The sequence below is a fragment of the Lepisma saccharinum genome, chromosome 4 (assembly GCF_977018435.1).
Source record: "Lepisma saccharinum chromosome 4, izLepSacc3.1, whole genome shotgun sequence".
Taxonomy (NCBI): Eukaryota; Metazoa; Arthropoda; class Insecta; order Zygentoma; family Lepismatidae; genus Lepisma; species Lepisma saccharinum.
In genome coordinates, this window is record NC_139232.1 from 103143491 (window position 1) to 103161131 (window position 17641).

Below are 17641 nucleotides of genomic sequence, written 5' to 3' on the forward strand. Positions count from 1 at the left end.
GATGCTCAAAAGCTTTCCCCAGGTGATTGAGAAGGCTGATTGGCCTGTGGTTTACTGGGAAGATCGGACTTTTCCCTGCCTTGAGGATGGGAACTACTTCAGTCACTTTCCATTGTTGTGGGAAGTAGCTGTGTCGTATCATGGCGTTGAAAATTCTGGTTGCATAAACCAAGAGTTTCCTGGTGTCGTGTCGCAGATCCTCTGGTTTTATTTTATCGATTCCAGCTACCCGACGTACCTTTATCTTGGAGAAAACCTCTGCAACGTGCCGTGGTGTAATTAGCATGGGAGCAATCGGCGGTGGATGCTCCGAGAAGAAATCCTCAGCCCAGTTTTGCTCTTGTTCAATCATGTCATCATTATATGGCCATGCGTTAGGGGACATCTGTTGTTCATATAATATGGCAAATTCTCCAACCTGCTGGTCCGGTTGGAATGAAAGTCCAGCTGCTGTATGTAGGACTGGTGTTCGTTGTCTCTTCCTCTTTCCTTGCAAAGATTGAGCTAGACCCCAGAATCTGGTGGGTTTGTCCTCTAGATTTTGAAGGATGTTGTCCCATTTGTGCACTGTTCCTCTTAACAGATGCCTACGAACCTGTCGCTGGGATCTGTTCCAGAGGCGTTTATACAGCGGATTTCTCGATAATTTGAACTTGTGTCGGGCCCATCTTTTCACACGGATGAGAAGCCGTAGGTGTAAATCTTCCCTTGCAGCCGGTGTATCTATGGTGCGCATGGTGGTGGCAGCTCTCTTTACCTCTGTGACGTGGACGGTGATGGTGTGAACCGCCTTCTCAATTTCTGCCACAGTGTTGATGTGATCGTGCAGATCTATTCGAGCATTTAATTGCTCTCTGTATATGTCCCACTTAACATCAGATTCCCTTCAAGATTGAGGGATACGTTGCAAGAGATTGTGCTGTACTTTAAAACAAACTGGCTCGTGGTCTGAGTTCATTGCGCTAACAACAAAGAAAGCTACTGAGAGCTGCAAGCCCTTGGTGAGGATAACATCTAAGACATCGGGTAGACCGCCATTCCTGGGGAAGTGTGTCGCTTCTATTGGAACTTCAATTTGGAAATTTAAGGTTCACAAAAGTCTGGTAACACTTTACTATACCAGAGACGGATTTCTTCAAATTTACAGGAGAAAGTACTTACGCAAATCATTTTCTGTAGCGTTGTTGATGTTCGGGAATGTAGTTTTGATCCATTTTAATGCGAATGCATGTGGTTTTCTACGAAAATCGATTTCCGACGCGCTATTGCTGCTGCCGCCATTTGCTTTCTGCAGGAGAGCACAATACGCGATATTGCTGCTGCTACAAGCCGATGTTGTCCGTATATGCTAAATTGAACGAAAGGAGTGCTAATGAAACCTAACCTAACAGGCCTAACCTAACCTAGTAGGCATACCTCGTCCCCGTGATGGTTCGTGAGGCTATCGTGAATTTTTGGGCTAACGTCAATGGTTTTTGGGGCAACAGTAAGTACTCGTTAATGTATAAAATATACATTATTTTCGTTAGAAATTCATTATTTCACCTAAAGAAATGTTCCGCAATGCAGAATAGTACGTTAGCAATGTAAAAAATTGCGAAATAAATCATTGGTAGGTGTCTCAGGTATAGTAAAGCAGTACCAAAAGTCTTAACAACTGCGTTCCTTCGACGTTAGGATGCCGTGAGTGCCAGTGTCCATGCTTGGCATTTAGATCTGCGGCAAGGAGCACTTTGTTCCCAAGTAGGTAAATTTCTCTGAAATCAGCATCCACTATTCTTGCGGGCGGTTTGATGTATCCGATTGCCGCAATGAATGTGGAGCCGGGAGCATTAATTTCGACAGAGATTGCTTCTAGTGCCTGAAGGTTATTGATAGCTATTTGTGTAGATGGTATGTCGGATTTAACTATGATCAGTAATCCATCTTTCACACCTGTTAATCTGTCCTGCCTGTACTGGGTGTAGTTTGGAAAATTGATCTGCATTTTGTTTTTCAAGTGCGTTTCGCAAATTAGCATAACATCTATTTGTTGTTTTTGAAGAAAGAACCTGAGAAGCAGTCTTTGCTCCCAGAGTCCGTCGGCGTTCCATGTTGCCATGGTTATTTGTCTTCTGAGTAGCGTCGTGGAGTCATTTATCGCCATGAAGAAGCATTTCCAACAATACCTCAACAGCGCCAGTGAGCTTACCCGGCCCATCAGGTGCTGGAGCCACCTTCCTAAGGCTTTCCCTGATGATAGGAACATATTTTTGAATGAAATCACTCTTCACGAATTTGATAATGGATGAGATGTCGTCCGACATGGCTGACTTCTGCACTGGTCGTGCAGGAGTGCCCTCCTTGCGCCTGTGCACCATCTCTTCCCTTTGTTCAGAGTTTCTTCCTCCTGAATAGCCTGGAGGCTGTCTACGTTCCTGAACTATTGCGGAGAACTTCTGTTTGTTCTTGGCTAAAGATGAACCAGAAGGAGTTTGTCCTGCAGGCGTAGCGTCCGCGTTCCCCTGTTCTTTCCTTGTACATCCATGTATCATCTCGTGTTCCCTCTGTGGAAGTGCTGGCCTCTGTGCAGGGTTGAACTGAGTCCGGGCTCTCTGGGTGAGGAGACGGACTGCGTTTGGAGTGGGTTTGCGCACATTTCCTGACTGTGAATTTGCAGTGTTTCTTGCAGCCGTTATGGCTTTGATCACGGGGCATCCCCGATAACTGGCTGGGTGCTCCCCTGCACTAAGTGCACAAACTGCTGGATGGTCCGTGCCTTTCTTCTGGCATTGTGTAGACAGATGTTTCTCCGCGCATTTAACACATCGCGGTGTGGCTCTACATGTTTCAGAAGAGTGTCCCAGCCTCTGGCATCTGTAACACTGGAGAAGCACTCTTGTTCTGTAAGGTTCTACAGAGATACTGTAGTACCCTATAAATTTCAAGGTGGAGAACTCCTTCCACCTTCCTTTTCTGGCAAGAACTACTAAAAAGAGTGGGATAGGTATTCTTTTCCTTGTTTTTCCCTCGTCCTCGTTTGGTGAGGATGTTTATTCGTTTGACGACGAATCTCATGTTGGTAATCTCGGCTTGTAGCTCGGGGATGGCCGTACATATTGACAAACCTCTGATGACTGCCTTGATGGGGCGTTTTTGTCGTGTCATGCCAAAGGCCATGTCGATTTGTTGCTCCTCGCAGAAGGTTTTCACTCGTTCCAAATCATCTTGGCTTTTGCACAGTATCTTGATGAAAGCCGCTGTGTGCTTGACAATTGGCTTGTCCTTGAGATGTTGCACCAGGTTTGCTATTGTGGCATATTTGTTTTGCACATCATACAAGAAGGCCACAGCTGCCTTACTGATTCCTGGTGGGCGAGGCGGGTTACTTCCACTACCCGAAGCATGGGGTAGGGAAGGAGGGTTTCTTGCACTACCCGAAGCATGTGGGAGGGAAGGAGGGTTGATTGCACTACCCGAAACGTGTGGTGAGAGAGGTGGGATAGCTACACTACCTACATTTGTACTCTGGCTACTAGACATATCAATAGCGTCAGTGTCAATGTGTCAGTAGTCAATGTCTTCTGCCCAGTTGGTAGGGGGAGGTAGTTTCTTGCATCTCGTGAACTTTTTGGGAAGTTGAAACCCGTCAGTTGGATGGATATTGTCATCGTCAGTGTCTGAAGTGAAATCGCTACTTACAATTGACATAGCTCGCTTCAAGGACGCTGCCGGTGCTTCCCTCATCTCAACTTCCGTCGATGCAGCTTTAGATGCCTCGTCGAACGGAGGAGGAGTTTCTTCCGGACCTTCTGGTGCCGTTTGGTTTCCATGCTTTGTAGCACTATCTGATAATTTGTCGCTCTTCTTTTCACTTTTCTTTGGCTTCATGATGTTCCGATGAACAGGTTTCATAAACCGTCAGCGAATGCACTCAGCCGTGAGAAGTTCTTTGCAGAGATAAGTCAGGGTGACTTTATATGTATTTGGTGTAGGAGGGGTCCAGTGTAGGTGGCGGGCCAATCAGGTGGCGTTTCTCGACGTCCACGCTCCAAGTCTACTATCGCTAACCAGGCTGGGTTCAGTTCGAGTCTGTGTCCCTGTTGAGGTTGTCCTTATCCCCGTGTATGGCTATTGCTTCTTTGATGAGACGGTCCCAGTAATTTGATGATTTATTGATGAACTCGGTGGTTGTGAAATCAATTCTATGGCCCTCCTGGATTGAATGTTCTGCTAACTCTGATTTTTCGAGATGGAAATTCCTTATGTAGCTGGCGTGTTCTTTGCAGCGCTGTTCGATTGTCCTCTCCGTTTGTCCAATGTAGGCGTTACCGCAGGCACAGGCGATACGGTAAACCCTCGGTGTCTTCTGTCTAGGTCGTCTTTGGGGTTTCGAAGTCTGCTTCTGACTTTCGATGGCGGATTGTGGATCGTCTTGATGTTGTGTTTTGAAAGAATGCGGCTGATTACTGCATAGAGGTTACCGGTGTATGGGACGATGGCTATCTTCTTGTCTTCTTGGTCATCAGGTGGATCCGGGTTTGTTCGTTGGTTGTTCTTGTGTGTTACTTTCTTTAGCGTATTGTTGATAATGCCTTCACTGTATCCATTCTGTCTGAAGGCTGTGCGTAGGTGTCTTATTTCCTCTTGAAGGTGCTCTGCGTCGCTGATGGTGATGGCTCGGTGACACAATGTCGAGAGTACTGTTGACTGCTGCGCTGAATGGTGAAAACTCTTGGCGTTGATTTGCCCGCCAGCTACACCGGACCCCTCCCACATCAGATACATATAACGTCACCCTAACTTATCGAGACTTTCCCCGAACTTCTCACGGCCAAGTGTATTCGTTGACGGTTTGCAAAACCAGCTCATCGGAAAACCATGAAGCCAAAGAAAACCGAGAAAAGTGAAGAGAAGAGCGATAAGATATTAAATAGTGCTACAAAGCATGGTAATCAATCGGCTTCAGAAGGTCCGAAAGCAACTCCTCCTCCGTTCTACGAAGTATCCAACGCTTCATCAACGGAAGTTGAGATGAAGGAAGCACCGCCAGTGTCTCTGAAGCGAGCAATAACAACTGTAAGTAGCGATTTCTCATCAGACATCGACGATGACACAATCCCCCACAACTGACGGGTTCCAACTTCCCAAGAACTATACCAGACGTAAGAAACTACCTCCCCCACCAACTGGGCAGACGATAATGACTTCCGTCTTATTGACACTGACAATGAAGTAATAGATATGTATATTGGCCAGATTACTAATGTACCTAATCCACCTCCTCCACCACACGTTTCGAGTAGTGCAATTAACCCACCTTCCCTCCCACATGCTTCGGGTAGTGCAAGTACCAAGTACAGCCAGGAATTACTAAGGCAGCTGTGGCCTTCCTGTACGACGTACAGAACAAATACACCACTATAGCAAACCTGGTGCAGCATCTGAAGGATAAGCCGATGGTCAAGCACACTGCGGCTTGCATCAAGATCCAGTGCAAAAGTCAAGAAGACCTGGAAAGAGTGAAAACCTTCTGCGAGGAACAACACATCGATATGGCCGTCGTTTTGACTAGACAAGAACGCCCCATCAAGGGAGTCATCCGAGGACTATCAACATGCACGCCCATCCCCGAACTACAAGCCGAGTTAACCAACATGGGATTCGTTGTGAAGCGAATAAACATCCTCACCAGACGAGGACGAGGCCAAAACAAAGGGAAACGAATACCTATCCCAATGTTTCTTGTGGTACTCGCCAGAGAAGGAAGGTGGAAGGAGTTCTCCACCTTGGAATTCATTGGATACTACAGCATTTCTGTAGAACCATACAGGACAAGAGTGCTCCTCCATTGCTACAGATGTCAGAGGCTGGGGCACTCTTCCGAAACATGTAGAGCTACACCGCGGTGTGTTAAGTGCGCGGAGCAACATCTGTCTATGCAATGTCATAAGAAAGGCACGGACCATCCAGCAGTATCAGGGATGCCCCGTGATAAAAGCCATGAAGGCTGCAAGAAACGCAGCAAATTCAACAAGATCGCAGTCAGGCAGTGGGCACAAACCCACCCCAGCCTCAGACCGTCCCCTCACCCAGAGAGCCCGGACACAGTTCTACCCTTCCCAGATGCCACCACTTCCACAGAGGGAACACAAGACAATTCAGGGATGTGTAAGGAAGGAGCAGGGGAACGCGGACACCACACCTGCAGGACAGACTTCTTCTGGTCCATCATCAGTCAAGAACAACCAGAAATTCTCTTCAGTAGTACAGGAACACAGAGGAAACATAACTCAATCCTCAAGACAGCCTCCAGGCTATCCAGGAAGAAACTCTCAACAAAAGGAAGAGATGGTGCACAGGCGGAAGGAAGGCACTCCTGCACGACCAGTGCAAAAGTCAGCCATGTCGGACGACATCTCCTCTATTATTAATTTCGTGAAGAGTGACTTCATCCAGAAATTCGTTCCCATCATCAGAAAAGGCCTTAGGAAGGTGGCTGCAGCACCTGACGGGCCAGGTAAGCTCACTGCCGCTGTAGAGGTATTGATGGAAATGCTTCTTCATGGCGATAAATTATTCCACGCTGCTCAGAAGACAAATAACCATGGCAACATGGAACGCCGACGGACTCTGGGAGCAAAGAATGCTTCTCAGACTTTTCCTACAAGAACGGCAAATAGATATAATGCTAATTTGCGAGACACACCTAAACCACAAACTGCAGATACAATTCCCAAACTACACACAATACAGACAGGACAGACCAACAGGTGTGAGAGGAGGATTACTAATACTAGTCAAATCCGACGTACCATCCACACAGATAGCTATTAACAATCTTCAAGCATTGGAAGCAACCTCTGTTAAATTTATGCTCCCGGCTCTTCTTTCATTACGGCCATCGGTTATATCAAACCGCCCTCAAGGAAAGTGGATGCTGATTTCAGACAAATTTTCCAACTTGGAAATAAAGTGCTCTTAGCCGGAGATCTAAACGCTAAGCATAGACATTGGAACTCCCAGCATCCCAACAATGCAGGAACACAGTTGTTACGACTTTTGGGAACCTCAAACTTCCAAATTCAAGCACCAACGGAACCGACGCATTTCCCTAAGAATAGCGGTTTACCTGATGTACTAGATGTTATTCTCACCAAAGGTTTACAACTCTCAGTAGCGCCCAATGTTGTCAGTGCCATGAACTCGGACCACGACCCAGTTTGCTTTGGGGTACAACACAACCTGTTGCAACGAATCCCTCCACTTTGAAGGGAATCTACTGTAAACTGGGATATATATAGACAAGAACTAAATGCTAGAATAGATCTGCATGATCACCTCAATACTGTAGCAGACATAGAGAAGGCGGTCCACGTCATCATCGTCCACATCACAGAGACAAAGAGCTGCCACCACTATGCGCATGATTGATACACCGCTTGCAAGGGAAGATCTACACCGACGGCTTATTATCCGTGTCAAAAGATGGGCCGGACACAAATTACAACTCACAAGGAATCCGCTTTACAAACGTCTCTGGAACAAATCCCAACGACAGGTTCGACGTCATCTGTTACGAGAGACAGTGCACAAATGGGACAACATCCTCCAAGACATAGCGGACAAATCTACTAAATTTTGGGGTATAGCTCAATCCTTGGAAGGGAAGAAAAGGAGACAACGAACACCTGTTCTCCATACGGCAAATGGACTTTCATTCCAAACGGACCAGCAGGTTGAAGAATTTGCATTTCTATACGAACAACAGATGTCTCCAAACGCACGGCCTTATGATAATGATATCATAGAACAAGTGGAAAACTGGGCTGAGGATTTCTTCTCGGAGCATCCACCGAAGATTTCCTTACGCTAATTACACCACGGCAAGTTGCAGCCGTCTTCTCTAAGATGAAGATATGTCGGGCAGCTGGGATCGACCAAATAAAACCAGAGGATCTGCGACACGGCACCAGGAAACTCTTGGTTTATGTAACCAAAAATTTTAATGCGATGATTCCCCATAGCATACCCCCACCTCCAAAATGGCCGAGATTGAGAATGTGTGGGACTCTGTACTCACGTTCCCTAATTGTGCTTTCGCGGCTTGGTGCATATGCACATACATTATTATTTGCATTGCAATTACTATTATTGGTAAAACTTTACTATACCGGAGACGGATTTCTTCAAATTTACAGGCGAAAGAACTTACTCAAATCATTTTCTGTAGCGTTGTTGATGTTCGGGAATGTAGTTTTGATCCATTTTAATGCGAATGCATGTGGTTTTCTACGAAAATCATTTTCCGACGCGCTATTGCTGCTGCCGCCATTTGCTTTCTGCACGAGAGCACAATACGCGCTATTGCTGCTGCTACAAGATGACGTGTCGAGGATGCGTCCTGAAGTTGTTGCCGGGTGTGGAAGATGCCATGGAATTTGTAATTCAACACGAAATCTTAAAGAACTATTATTATTATTATTATTAACATTGTTGTTAGTGTTTTATTATCATTATTAGTGGAACTAGTTCACAAAAACATCCGCATTGCGAGAGAAACAAGTAAGGAAATTTTAAAATCTATTTTTGAAAATTGGTAAAGATTATTTTAATAAGGAACAATATTTTCATTGTAACATGTAGAAATTCTGTTGTAGTCATAATGAGCTACAAAATTGTTAGTATATATATTTTTGATTTTTTTAAATCGAAAACAATATCAATTTAACAGGTCTTGAACACTTCCAAAATATTATTCACTTTTAACATTGTGCAAATACTAGTGGTTCTTACAAACATAAAAGGCACGAGCATAGCGAGCAAAAACAAATTACCAAATTTTAGATAAGAATTGATAATTTAGACCGACTTCTTAGCGTAAATTTTGAATTTGACGGGTGAATTCACCCTTTTTTGCCCTCCCTGTGGATGCCTTTGGGAGGACGAGTGCCAGTATCCGTAATAGCGGATAAAAATCAGTAAGCGTTCATAAACAATTATATTTAAAAGCAGAATCAGGAATTGCCTACCAGAAAATGAAATACGCACATATGAAACTACCACACACGTAGAAATTATATAAGAAATAGAAGATGTCATATATAATTAATACGATGAAGAGAAAGATCAAAATGCTTGTATGAAATACGAAGCTTTTTCCTGTATGAGATTTCCTTCGTTCAGTGACTGGTGCAAATCAAGTTGCGCTTAGTCCTATGAACGAGACAGTCGTATGATTTCAAGACGACAGTCAATATTCGGCATCAGATTTCCATAAAAGTTATTCCATCTTGAATATCGTCTTTCGTGAGGCTACTCTTAGATTTTTTGTTAGTCCTACTTCTTACTTCATAGTTACACATTACCTGTTCTCCAGATAATTTATTTGAATCCAAGGGTAAAGGGAAAATGCGCACTGACCCCACTGTGGTTGCGCCACTCATTCAATCATACTTTGCAATAAGGTGTAGATTTTATTCGGTAAATATGCGATATAGCCCGAACGGATTTCTTCAAGTTTACAGGAGAAACTACTTACTGAAATCAGTTTCTGTTGCATTGTCGAAGTTATTCGAGGTATTTTCTTTCGCGGAAACTGAACACTTCACCATAGAATGCTGCAGAACAAGAAATAATAACTTTTTATGTAAGGAACTTGCATTTTCTGTAAAGCGACATTTTACCGTTGTTTCCATTATGTGCCTGCAGATGGCGCGAGCGTCGAAAGTCACACAGTCTCGTCAGTGTTTCCAAACGTGCCTTTTTCTTACGAGGATTTTTTTCTTTTTTTAACTATGCTTACCTAACCTAACCCAATCTAACCTAAACTTGCCGGAAATGGTCCGTGGGGCTATCGTGAATGGTTTTTGGGGCTATCGTGAATGGTTTTTGGGGCTATCCGTCAATGCTTTGTGGGGCTATCGTGAATGGTTTATTGGGGCTATCCGTCAATGTTTTGTGATGACATAATGAACACGAAAGTAGGTAATTTTCGGTTAAGAAGGTTGAAACACTGCATACCCACTCCAAATCGACAAAACACAAGCACGTTGCCCGATGATCCATGACGAGTGCACGCCATATTGTCTGTTACCCAAGCGGAACAAGGACAAATAATGACTTGTAATATGAAAAGTTGACACTATTTTAAGGAAAAGGCATAACTTCACCTCACAGAATCTTCCGCAATGCAGAATATGTAAGTATCAATGCTAAAACGAACGAAATAAACGAGTGAGAGGTGTTCGGGCTATATAGCATAATTACCTTTTATTCCGCCGAATATCATATTTTCATTATTATTATTATTATTATTATTTCACTAAAAAAATCATTTGAAGGTAATAAGTAGGGCAGAATTTCCAAATGCAAATAATTACATTCCAGAATATTACTCATTATCATGATCACGATATATGCGCACATTTTGAGAAACATATCAGGCAACTCAATGAAAGAAAAAGGTAAAAAAAATCTGTAAATCACAACGCAAAGTATTACGCGTATGTTTTAACATTACAGGAAACTGGGATGCACGCACCCAGCTTTGTGGGTGCTGTCGGATCTAGGGTTGCCAGACATTCCTCTTTTATCTTTAACTTCGCTGCTTCTAATTGAAGTAATATCCAACATTAAACCACATTGTTTGTGAACTCAATAGTTATTTAACACATTTGATATGAAACCTGTTTTGTTACACCTTCCGTAAGGCATTGTTGGAGCAACCACGGGAGTAGATTTTCTTGCTTCTCTTCCAACCGCGGCAAACATAAGCGTCAGACGCAGCGGATCCATGCCAGCGTAAGCTCCGCCTGCCTGGGGACAGAAATTCTCCCGAGTTAGCACCCACTGGTGATAGTGTGTGTGTGGGGGGGATTGGGGTGCTTTTGAGTGTGTCAGAGAGCGAATACGCATTTGCTTTGTTTTAGGTCGGTATAGCAAACATATGAGGGACGGTAGACAATGATTGGATGAAATGTATTATCCCGTACACATACCAACACACAGAACACACATCCTTCAAAGGAGAGTTTGATTGCAAGAGCGCTTTCCCAAATGGTCTCCTGATTCTAACCCTCAAGAGACAGAGGCATGCAGAGAGAAAAATGTAACACAGACAAACTGAGGAACGAGATGGAAACAGAGATGATGAGAGAGAAAGAGTGGATGAGAGGAAGATATATAAGCAGAGGAATAGCAGCTTAGACATATTCGCAAATAGAAAGACGAGAGAGAGAGAGAGAGAGAGAGAGAGAGAGAGAGAGAGAGAGAGAGAGAGAGAGAGAAAACGAGAGAAGGGGAAAAGAGGTAGATAAAGATAAAATAAGAAAAAGAGAGATAGACGGCGAGAGAGTGAGACAAATAGAAGGAAGAGGGAGAAAAATAAAGGCAGAGAAAGGAAAAAGAGAAAAAGATAGAGAGAAGATGAAAGAAAGAGGGAGAGAAATAAATACAAAGACAGGGAGAGAAACAAAGAGAGGAAGAAAAATAGGTAGAAGGAAAGAGGGGAAAACAGAAAAATTAACACATAGAAAGAGAGCGAGGAAGAGAAAAAGAAGGAAAGTGAGAAAGGGAAGCAGAGAAAGAAAGATCGAGAGATTGAACATGTTAATTCAGGAGGAGGGTGTAGTCGATTGTCAAGCACCATTGCAAGAGAGGATCTTCCCTCTCTTGAAGTTTGAAGCTAAGAAATCACTCAAGACTCCTCAAAAATATAACAATAATGAAGTAAACAATGGTCACACCGTGTAGCGACATCTGAAACTAACAATACTACTTCAGAGAGACTAGTGGATGACAGCTGCAGAAAGTTATCCAACAAGGAAAGCACGTTAATACATTATTTTGCTGGAGAAGAAGCACAGAGACACACAAAATGAAGGATAAAGTAGGAATAGAAGGAGAGAGAGATAAGAAGATGAAGAAAGAGGTGTGGAAAGATGGAATAAAAGAAAATGAATTGATAAACAGAAGAACAGAGACATGGACAGGAAAGATAAAACACCCACAAAGAAAAATAGAGAGAGAGAGAGAAAGAGTGAAAGAAAAGAAGGGAGAAAAGCAGAAAGCAACAAGGAAACAAACAGAAAGAAGAGAATAAGGAGAAAGTGAGTGAGAATCTAGTGAGCTTAAGGACACAGAGAGGGTGAGAAATGCACAAGCAGAATGAAAGGTATTGGAACACCAACAAATCAAGGGGTCCCACATTCGACCTCGGTAGAGACACTTGAAACTGTACGTTCAGTCCGGATTACCTTATTTGTGCATAAAATGTTCTTAAACTTTGACAAACATTTCGAAACACACACACGAAGATGACGAGAGAGAGAGAGAAACGGCACCAAGGGGGGGTATTAGGGACGAACACACCACCCAGTCAACCAGTAATAATGTGCTTTTCTCGTGCGTCAATAGATAAACACACACAAACACATAAGAAACTGTCTGAATACTTACCTCTCACTCGCCAATTTACTCAACGTCTTCTGGTAGTTAGCCGGAGAAACTGTTTCATTGAACATTGATCTAATCCAATCATCTGTAAAAAAAGATACGATTCTTAATTATTTAAGCACAAAGAAATTAAATGGTCACCTTGGTATGAACTTTACATCTAGACTGAATTTTCACCCGTGTGAGATGGTTTTCTTCGCGCCCCTTCCTTTCCACTGTTCCATCCCGAACTTTCAACCCTGGCTCCCTATTTATAAATATTTTATAAATTTATGGTTTTAATGATTAAAAATACCGTTATTTTTATAATATCTCACGTGTTACCATTCAAAAGAGGTTCATTTTAGGTATGTGATTAATTCGTACATTCATTCATTCATTGTTTTCTGCCTAATTGGCAGGTTTTTCACTGCAATCTCCAGCTTTCCCTGTTCTCTGCCTTACGCTTCGTAATAGCATACGACCCAGTTAATTTAATATCATCCATAAGCTGATATCTCTTTCTTCCACGGACTTTTCTTCCTTCAACCATTCCCTCCAAGGCATCTCTTAGCAGGCAGTTTCTTCTTAGACAGTGTCCTAACCAGTTTCTTTCCTCTTCTTGATGGTCTCCAGTATTGGTCTCCAGCTTCGTTTCTTACCTTGTCCGTCTATTTTACACGCTCCATTTTTCGCCATGTCCACATTTCAAAAGCTTCGAGTCGTTTCTCTTCATTTCTTCTCAACGTCCAGGTTTCTGCACCATATAGTGCTACACTCCATACAAAACATTTCACTAATCTCTTCCTTAGACCTATGTCCATGGGTCCACAAAAAACATTTTTTCTTCTATTGAAAGCTTCTTTTGCTATTGCGATTCTCATTTTCACTTCTTGGTTGCAGCTCATGTCACTGCTTATAGTGCATCCGAGGTACTTGAAGCTATCCACTTGCTGGATTCTTTCACTGTTTGCTCTCACATTAATATTCCTTGGTTTCCGTCCTATAACCATTGCCTTTGTCTTCTTTACATTAATCTTCATCCCATACTGCTCACAGCTGCTGTTTAACTCTTCTAACATACTATTTACGGTTATTTCATCCTCAGCGAATAATGCCATGTCATCAGCAAATCTTATGCAGTTTATTCTTCTTCCTCCCAATTTGACACCTCCTGTGCCCTGGAAACAAGTTTTCACTATATCTTCTAAATAGATATTAAACAAAGTAGGCGATAGGCAGCATCCTTGTCGTACTCCTCTTCCAATTTCACAGCCTTCTGTCATTTCGTCTCCTGTTCTCACTTTAACTCGTTGATTCATGTATAAGTTCCTTAGAAGTCTTCTCCCTTTCCAATCTACACCAATTTTCTTCAGAATTTCTAAAAGTTTAACCCAATTCACTCTATCAAAGGCTTTCTCCAGGTCTACAAATACTACAAACACCTCCTTTCCTTTCTCTAAATATCTTTCCCCAATGGTCCTCAGTAAACCAATTGCATCCCTTGTACCTCTTCCTTTCCTGAAACCAAACTGTTCTTCCTCTAACTCGCCACTGACCTTCGAGTATAGGCGTCTGTTCAGAATTCTTAGAAGAATTTTTGCCGAATGAGATATCAAGCTGATTGTCCTGTACTCAGAACATTTCCTGGCATTGCTTTTCTTCTGCAGAGGTACCAAAACAGTCTCCGCGAAATCTTGTGGCCGATCCCCTTCCTCATAGATTTCATTGCATAAGTGCAGTATTTCTCTTTTTCCATCTCCCAGGCATTTGATAAGTTCAACAGGAATTTCATCATTGCCCGTTGCTTTCCCATTCCTCATTTCTTTGAGTGCTTGCTCAAATTCTTCATTCAGGATATAGTATCCTTTCTCATCATCATCTCGTCTTCATTTTCTACATTCAGACTGTCTGGGCGATTCTCTTTCTGGTAGAGCTCTTCAACGTACTTGCCCCGCACATTCGATATTCCTTTTTTGTCTGTGATTCTTAAATTGCTACATGATTTGGCAGTATAATTATTGTATTATGCAGCAGTAACTTCAATTAATTCGTGTCTAAACTTCTTAAAAAAATACATAGCTACGCTTACGTAATCAGACATGAAGTTTTGGCGCTACTCAAGCGGGACGTTCCTTTCGGTGCCCCCGAGGGTGGCGCCCCGGGCTGTCACCCGAGTTACCCGGCCCTTGAGCCGCCTCTATTAGATTCCCTCTAAGTCGTGAATTCTCCATCAAGGCGTTTAAATCAATCGCAATACTTTTGCAGATTTCACTGTTAACTTTCTTGTATTAAACTTTTGGTAACATTATACTATAAGGGAACCGGATTTCTTCAAATTTACAGGAGAAAGTACTTACGGAAATCATTTTCTGTATCTTTATGGAAGTTCGTGAATCTAGCGCTATTGCTTTCTGCACGAGAGCACAATACGCGATATTGCTGCTGCTACAAGCCGATTTTGTCCGTATATACTAAATTGAACGAAAGGAGTGCTAATGGAACCTAACCTAACAGGCCTAACCTAACCTAGTAGGCATACCTCGTCCCCGTGATGGTTCGTGAGGCTATCGTGTATTTTTTAGCTAACATCAATGGTTTTGGGGGCTACCAGTGGATGGTTTGTGGGAAATAAGGAAAAACAGTGAGTACTCGTTAATGTAAGAAATATACATTATTTTCGTTAGAAATTCATTATTTCACTTAGGAAACGTTCCGCAATGCAGAATAGTACGTTAGTAATGTAAAAAAGTGCGAAATATATGATTTATAGGTAAAAGGTAAAAAAGGTAAAGTCTTCCCCTGTGCATAGCGTACGCAGAATCGAAATAACAAGTAACAGTAAGTACTCGTAAATGTAAGAAATATACATTATCTTAGTTAGAAATGCATTATTTCACCTTAGGAAATGTCCCACATTCCAAAATAGTACGTTAGCAATGTAAAAAAGTGCGAAATATATGATTTATAGGTGTTTCTCTTATACTATAATAGTACCAAACTTTTTTACTCATTTGAAATAATTATGATAATCTAAGGATTCCAAACCTAAAGACGTGTAGATATTTTATCCACAACATTTAAGCAAAATATTTACAAATTACATTAGAATAATACTTGTGTTTTTTTATTTAAACCCAAATAAATAAATAAATAAATGAATATTCCAACCAGTGCTGGTTCGCAAGTTTGGCAGTTTTTACTAGTTTGATATACAAGTTGAAAATTGATCGTGATGTGCTGAAATAGGAACATCCAAACATAAATCTCGAAAGTTTACATATAGGCGTAACTTGGTTGGGGCAAGAGGGAACTTGCCCCCAAATTTTCAGGTTTATAAAAATGTATAAGTTATTGGTACTTTTGTTAACATTCTGGAACCTTAGTATCAAAGAAACCAGTAATATTTACGATTTCGCAAATGTAACAGTATATTTAAATAGTCCTAGATGATATTTTTATGGGGTTCAAAACTCTTTGATTCTGCCCCAAAAGTTAAACTCAATGTTCGAATCTGACCTCCAAAGTTAGGTCCCAAGTTACACATCAATCTCGTATATATATATATATATATATATATATATATATATATATATATATATATATATATATATATATATATATAAATAAATAAATAAAAAGAAAGAATAATTAATGTAAAAATACTGTACCATGATATGACCTTATATAGGAATATTCGTCCTCACGTCCGTTAGCAAAAAGCAAAAAAAGCACAAATCTCAATTTTAATTTGAATATGGGATCATCCTGTTTGAAAGAATATCGAGTTAGTATATGTATACAATTTTCCAATATACTATGATTCAACGCAAAATTATACAATACCACAAAAAAAACAAAAACACTGCGCACAAACAACATGCAAGAATACTGCAAAACAATAAAATCACACATAGACCCTATTGGGTAAACGTGCACTACAATCCCTAAGATTCTTATTGTTAACATGTATAGAAATAGATTTCGAAATGGTCGAAAAACCCGCTCTTTTGAAGAGAAAGCAGAGTTTGTTTTGTTGGTTGAGCATCTTTCCATAAAGTGTTTCAAGTTAATGAAAATACATTACTTGGCTGCACTCTTCATGTTCCTCCGTGAACAGGTTTACCAGCTATTACGTCAAATTATACATGAAGCACTTGAAAGCCAGAATACAAATATTTTATGCTAAATACAATTGTCAAGCAGATTTTCTATTTTAGATATAGTTAGAGAATAAAGAGTATCATAGAGGATGCATTTGATAATCGTGTTAAAAGATGTAGCACTATTTTTCTTCTTCTTTTTTCCTTCATATTCATTAGTCAAATCAAACAATGAAAATTATATCATGCAATTATATTATATTTACTAAATACATACAAAACTACTCTAGTTATGCGAGTGTTTATGTACGTACTACAAAGATGTATTTAATAAATCTACTGAAATAGGAAATTAACATTTCTATTCGAATTATTCGGCATTTTTGAAACTAATGCTTGTGTCGGGTTATGAATTCCATGTTGAAAGTTGTATTTTAATTTAGATATGAGTGTCTTTTTACAGTACAGAAATAAATTAAAGCTGTGCAAGTCTTGACACATTTTGGCCATCTAATGTGGTTGTCAATCGTTGAAAGACCACAGCGAGGTAAATTTATTTCATAATAGTCAATCCCTTGTCAAAAATTTTACCCCTTTCTATTTTTTAAACTTTATACATTAATGTGCATCCTTGAAATTAAATATTAATAAATAAAATGACACATGGTATATGTCTAGTATTGTTGACAAATATAAAATAGAGTTTAAAATAGATAACAACCACTGGATCTAATGAACTTTTGTGGCCCGATACTGGACCTAGCCCGGTAGTTTGGAAACACTATCCTAGAGCACGGTGGCCCTAAAACTGACTCAGAAACTAAATTGATTGGCCGCAAATAGCAAAGCGTATTTAAAAAAAATGATTTTCTCGCAGTAAAAATTGTGTTTCTTCAAGTTGACTGTATGCTCCGATATGGTAATTGGGATTGGTTAAATTGATTGATTGTTTTGGTGTTTTAAGTTTACTTTAAGCACAGTAACGCCAATCGAGACTGGGCCTACAATATAATGTGGGATCCGAACCACTATGTGCCTCCACTTATTGGGATTTGACCTATAACTTAAAATGGGGCCTGAACCACTGTGCCTCCATTAGGGACCTCCTTGATTACAAGGTGACA

At 41.2% G+C, this 17641-nt stretch overlaps 1 protein-coding gene across 1 annotated transcript in view; it reads right to left on the reverse strand.

Moving 5' to 3' along the window:
* Positions 1–17641, reverse strand: part of LOC145986688 (aminopeptidase N-like) — a 91789-nt gene that overhangs the window by 57983 nt on the left and 16165 nt on the right. The window contains exons 3-4 of the mRNA XM_083121001.1: positions 16086–16182; positions 12439–12520 (exon numbers count right to left, since the gene is read on the reverse strand). Of these exons, the coding sequence (XP_082977127.1) occupies positions 12439–12520; positions 16086–16182 (179 nt within the window). The remainder of the gene's footprint in view (positions 1–12438; positions 12521–16085; positions 16183–17641) is intronic.